Raw genomic sequence first — 5,974 nt, 5'->3', positions numbered from 1 at the left:
GAGCTGTCTGGCAGCAGCCAAAGAGGCTGAAGCAGAGAAGGGAGCTGCTGTGGATCCCTCCATGTTGGGGAAAAGCTCTGTGCAGAAGGGCTGTGCCTGTTCTGCTGATACAATCTTGAGGATTTAGCAGTCCTTAGTGGTTTATGCCTCCCTTGTGTCATTTAAAATAATTGGTTTGTTTTTTCTCGTGTAATCCAGATATGCAAGAACTGCACAGGCTGCTTTGATCGGCAGATCCAGTGTGTCTCCCTCAACTGCCCAGTACTTTTCAAGCTCTCCAGAGTAAGCAGAGAACTGTCAAAGGCACCCTATCTCCGCCAGCTGCTTGACCAGTTTTAAATGATCTGTGTTACAGGATTCCAGGTGCTATTTTTTTTTTCTTCAGTGTTTACCACACTAAGACTATTGTGCATGGTGCTTTTTCAATTCTCACATAGGCCAGGATTTCCATTTTAGCTGTTGGGTTTATTATCTGAAGAACAAAGAACACTTATCATAACTAAATTTAAAAAAAAAAACCCACCCCATTTGTTGATCTATGAATAGCTCACTTTTTAAGATGTACAAATTTCTTCTTCCTTTCATGTTTCTAACATACTGTTTTATAATGCTGATGTTGAAATAGCTCTGTGTAACATCTTGTAAATCCATTTCAAAGTAGAAGTCAAGTTTACTTCCTGGAGGAAGGAGCACTGAAAACCTCTTGAAACGATAAAACCATTCGTGTGTGTTCTTGAACTGTCAGTATCAAGACGTGTTACTTATATATTATCCATTCACTTTATAATTTTGTCTGCGAAATATTTTGTAAATACACTTTTTTACTTTTCAAACAACTGAGTAAAATAATGTGCAATGACTTTTATACAGATAATTTTAAAGTTGGTTGGTATATCTCCTCCTAAGTTTTGCTTGATTCCAAGTAGATTGTTATTTTGATCAGACTGTGCAAGCAGTAGTACCATGTGTAGCATTTTGAAACATTATTTTCTAAAAATTGCTGTCTTGCTTTAGCTATTAATGGGGCATTGTGAGGAACTGTGCAAAGACATTTTTGTTACAAACCTGTGGGACTGTTGCAATACTTTAAATATAAAATTTTATTCCATTTTTGCTTGTTTTGTATAGACATTTCTATTGCTTCTAAATATGCTTAAAATATTTTCTTTCCTTATGTACTGTACAGTTAAATCTTATTTGCCACCATCTTGACAAAATGTGTATTTAGAATATTTGTATAACTGTATAAAATGGAAAAGGAATTATGTGGTCGGTGCATTGTTTTCTAAACTGGAAATCATTTTGTTTTAGAAGTTAATAATGGAAACCATATTAAAGTTGAATAAAATGATATGGTAAAAAAATTTATGGGGTCTTTTTTTAATATTTACCCTCAATTTGTTTCTCTTCTCTGGCACACACAGTAATGTAAAAACAAGACTGCTCAAATCAAAGTTAAGAATCCAGCTTAAACTCCTGGATCTAAAACATCAGTAGCAATTCTTGGAGGCCTTCCCCATACCAGAAGAGAAACATTTCCAGTTTTCCATTAGTCAAAACACGACTGGGTTTTAAATTTAAAAGTCCAGAGGAGTTTTGAAAAATAGAACAAAACTTTATTTACATCAAGGAACCTGAGTGCCTTCTCCAGATAAGAATTTATTACAGTCAAGACCCAAGTCAGTCTATTAAATGTCACATTATACAGTACAAGGTAAAATCCACACCAAGCAGAATAAAAATTATTAAATATATAAGAGAACATCCACAGATTGCGATACACTTGTATGCAAAGTAACTTAAAAGAAACAAACATCAAGGCATAAAACTTTGCCTGGTCTTGCATTCAAGCATTGGTCAGGTACAGAATAAAAGTGCAAATGCCAGGAGTGTGAGTGCTTGCAGTACAGTCCAGCACTCGGCAGTGCCTCAGCATAAATGAAGTATTAAATGACAGCTGCAAGAGGTTACCTTTCACACTGAAGCAGAGTGCTCATCTTCAACCCATTCCTGGGTGGACAAAAAGAGGATTATCAAAGTCAGGTATCTAATCTATGGATTAAAGCTCTTGTCCTCAACAGAGAGATGGCTTTTCTAGCATAAGCAGGGCAAAACATTTAGTCCAAGTAATTTCAGTTAGGGGGTAAGGAACTTAAGCTTTCTGGGGATCTGTAACCTAAAATAGATCTGCACTGTAAACAGATCCTCGTTTCAGCTGTATTTGCCAAGAAGCAATTTACTTGGGAAGGAAATTTAAACTTGTGAAAACTAACATTCATTGTCTAAACCCAAGCCTTGAGGAACACCAAAAAAGCCTCGACCAGCGAGGGTGCCTAAAATTGCTGTGAGCTGGACTCATCACTGGAAATGTCCTAGATCTTGTTCTAAACTTTAATTGCTTCAGGCATTTCATTTTCAGTCAAGGGCAGCCCCTGCTATTAAAAGCAGGCTGGTTAGGGGATAAGGAGAACACTTTCTGTCAGTCTATCCCAGTTCAAGTTTAAGACCAGAACTAAGACACTGAAGGCTCCAAGGTCCTGTAAGATGAGTCTAAATTCAGATGTCATCCAGGCAAAGGTCTCCACCCATCAGTAGAAAGTGATTCTACACAGATAATGCTTCAACTTCCACTGTCTTACAGCCACTGTTTTTTGGATCCTTTATTTGTGGGAAAAGGCTGCTCTTACCTTGGCATTCCAGCCTGCTGCTCCATTCCCACTACACAAGCCTCCTGCTTTTTAAGGAGAGGATGGGGATGAATTGAAGTTACACAGGAGTTAATCCAGGCAGTAAAAAAAAAAAAAAAAAAAAAAAAATCTTTGTTTTGCGCAATATTTTTACATTTGCTGGAAAGACGCTGGTCAGAAACACAAATAAGTGTGTGTATCTATGCAGTAGATAAGCGTCTAAGAGATTACAGCATATTTCCCAATGCAGCTTTGATTTCATTTTCTGGGGTTTTTTAGTACTTGATTATGCAAATGATGTAAACTAAACTGTCCATGTAAACTATCCCTGAGCACAGTCGTACTTGTAGGACATTCTGATCTGGAATTTCATCAAAAATTAGCATATGAACTGGGGGAGTTTAGAATCTTCTTGGTTGCCCAATATCTTTCTTTAAATAATTTTCTTCTGGCAACATTATCTCAGGTATGGGGAAGCTTTCTTATAGCAATGTCAGCGCAGGTGAAGCTGGGGGGATTGCAGTTCCAGCAGTTTCCATATCTTTCATTGTGTGTCCTGCACCTTCTCCATCCCCCTCCACCAGTGGGATTTGTCCTCACCATCAGCTGACACCCCCTTATTTTGCAGCGTGCAGGAGGAAAAATGGGAAGAGGAAAAATGATGAAATGCAGGCTCCAGCTGCCTGCATTCCAGCCACTCCCTCTGCCTACCACACTGTTTGCTTCCATGTCAAATCAACTAAGCACACAGGGCCACACGGACTCACTCCTGTCACCTGTGCCTAGGCCAGGACTGGGCCTGGCATTTACAAGCCTTTACCATTTCCTGTAAGCAGAGAGAACCCTCGTGCCACAAGTGAAACAAGGCTTCATTTTAAAGTGCAGGTTCATGCATTGCGCTGGAAAAAGATGCCACAGAAGAAACGTGGCAATAACACAGTGGCATTTAAGTGCCAGCAGCAGAGGGAGAGGGAGGCCCTGCAACATGGCAAGGTGCTAACAAAAAAATACACATTTTTCACCACAAGTTGATTCTGGCTTCTTACTAACTCCTCAGAAAGGAAAAAGCCATGCAAGCCTAGGTTGCACACTTGGAGGACAAGAGAGGGAACAGAAGCAGACCTGGAAATGCAGGGAACATCTAAGATTCTGTGCTATGTTACACCTAGAGCTCTTTTGTTACTAAATGAAACCTCTTAGTGAGAAAAATACTAATAAAAGTGCAAAGTTAAAAACCCCAAACAAGAGTAGATTCTGATCACACAGACTTAAAAAAATACTTAATAAATATGGAGTTCCAAGTTGACAAATGACAAGATTACTGTTCAGAGACGGATGTTGCCATTTGCTGCTGGTTTAGGTTTTGGTTGTTTTTTTTTTTGTTTTTTTTTTTTTTTTTTGCTCTTACTAGGAGGGCTCCCTGGCATGGCTGTGCCTGCCCAGGGCTTCCTGCTTAGCAGCAATAAACCTACACCTATAATCCATGGCTTCTCCGCTAGGAAGAGTCAGGCTCTATGCCATTCCCCAAAGAAATAAATAAAACCCAAATGTCACCAATCCAACTGACCAGTAGTCATACTGGAAAGGATTGTCTCACTGGTAATTCCCTCTCCTTCTCAGATCTTCATTGTAACACACTACCCTGTTAAATTCTTGGCACAAGAAGCCAGAGAATTTGCTACAACCTGAATTTAAACAACTGGCATAAAAATACCATATATTAAGCCATCTCTTTTACCTGTAGGGAGCCAGCAAGAAGGATGGAGAGGGACTTTTCACAAGAGCATGTAGTGATAGGAGAAGGGGGAATGGATTCAAACTGGAAGAGAGTAGGTTTAGATTAGATATCAAAAAAAAATTCTTTGCTCTGAGGGTGGTGAGGCACTGGAATAGGCTGCCCAGAGAAGCTGTGGATGCCCCATCCCTGGAAGTTTTCAGGGTCAATCTGGATGGAGCTCTGAGCAACCTGGTCTAGTGGAAGGTGTCCCTGCCATGCAGGGGGTTGGAACTGGATGATCTTTAAAAGTCCCTTCCAACCCAAACCATTCTAAGATTACATGGTAATTTATCATCTTCTGCATACATTTGTTGATTTCAGTGGTAGTGCCATAATTAAAATCACAAATACTTTATCTAGATTTGTTGCCACTGTTCAGTAGGTTGGAATTATGCATTTGAACAGATAAACAATGACCCATTTTGTGCCCTTTCTCATAAACTGCTTTTAAATGACCCAAAGGCATGGTTTCACTCCTAAGAAGTAATTTCCAGTTTTTTCTTGTCTTTGTCTCAGAACCAGAAATTCATATAGTTTGCCAAAAGGTTATTCAATTTACAGCTGCTGGGCATCACCAGAAATTTTAACTGATCTCCTGATCACACACAATTTTCAAACACAGTAGAAACACTCCTCCTTTACAAGGTAAGAAAGTTCAGCATCACAGATAACAGATCTCTCTCCTCTCTCATGCAACCGTTTTGTGACAAAGGACCTCAGACCCGCACATTTCACCCACCCCCAAAAAAACTGAGTAGTCTGAGCAGTCCCCTTCTTTCCCAGTTACTACAGCAGCATCTCTTCCTTGGATGCATGCCTCATATTTAGAAAACATCTCTTACATTTTAACAGTTTTGGCATAGCCTATATATTTATCATGTTGCCCTATTCACATCACTGAGGACCTTCCCACTCCAAGACACATCCTTGCAGGCTGAAAATGAAAGAGGAGAAAGGGCTGGGCAAATGAACACGCTGAGCTCTGCACCACTTTGAAAGGATTCCTGAACCACTTGACAACAGCTACAATTCAATTGCATTTCCATTAAAAAAAAAAAAAAAGCTTTGACTCTATTCACTCTTCTCCCAGTCAACATTCCCATTTTGTCTTCCAGGGGAGCCACCAGCAACCACTGGAGAGTTGCCCAATACATCATCCAGATGGGGCTGGAGAGAGACTTCAGCTGGAGGGTCCCCTGGTATCTTATGGGAGGTGTCCATCAGAGAGTTTTTCAGTTTGTCATTCATTTCTATTACCTCAAAGTCTGCATTGTTCCACTCTCTTACATCCTCCTCATCCTCCTCATCCTCAGTAAGCCTCGAGTCTGACAACAAAGCTGCCCGGGTCTCGCTGTCACTCACTTCTTTCAAGTCATTCTCCTGGGGAACGTTGGCCAGTTTGTACATGATGGGGAAGAGCAGGACTGTCATTGCAGAAGTGACGAAGGCAGCGTACGTGACGACAGGAACGTGGTGGAACCTGCCTTGGAGATAGCCCACGGTGGCAGGA

The 5,974-nt window shown here is 40.3% G+C and overlaps 2 protein-coding genes across 2 annotated transcripts in view; one reads left to right on the top strand and one right to left on the bottom strand.

Moving 5' to 3' along the window:
* Positions 1-1,364, top strand: part of REV3L (REV3 like, DNA directed polymerase zeta catalytic subunit) — a 71,930-nt gene extending 70,566 nt beyond the window's left edge. Inside the window, exon 31 of the mRNA XM_017739520.1 lies at positions 199-1,364. Within this exon, the coding sequence (XP_017595009.1) occupies positions 199-339 (141 nt within the window). The 3' untranslated portion in view covers positions 340-1,364. The remainder of the gene's footprint in view (positions 1-198) is intronic.
* Positions 1,365-4,825: 3,461 nt separating this feature from the next.
* Positions 4,826-5,974, bottom strand: part of MFSD4B (major facilitator superfamily domain containing 4B) — a 9,248-nt gene continuing 8,099 nt past the window's right edge. Inside the window, 1 exon segment of the mRNA XM_008637774.2 lies at positions 4,826-5,974. This exon segment is cut by the window's right edge and continues 18 nt beyond it. Within this exon segment, the coding sequence (XP_008635996.1) occupies positions 5,536-5,974 (439 nt within the window). The 3' untranslated portion in view covers positions 4,826-5,535.

Source organism: Corvus brachyrhynchos, unplaced genomic scaffold (assembly GCF_000691975.1).
Source record: "Corvus brachyrhynchos isolate BGI_N302 unplaced genomic scaffold, ASM69197v1 scaffold14, whole genome shotgun sequence".
In the NCBI taxonomy this organism is placed as follows: Eukaryota; Metazoa; Chordata; class Aves; order Passeriformes; family Corvidae; genus Corvus; species Corvus brachyrhynchos.
Note: the sequence above shows the minus strand (reverse complement) of the source record. Positions and strands in the feature narration are given on the sequence as shown.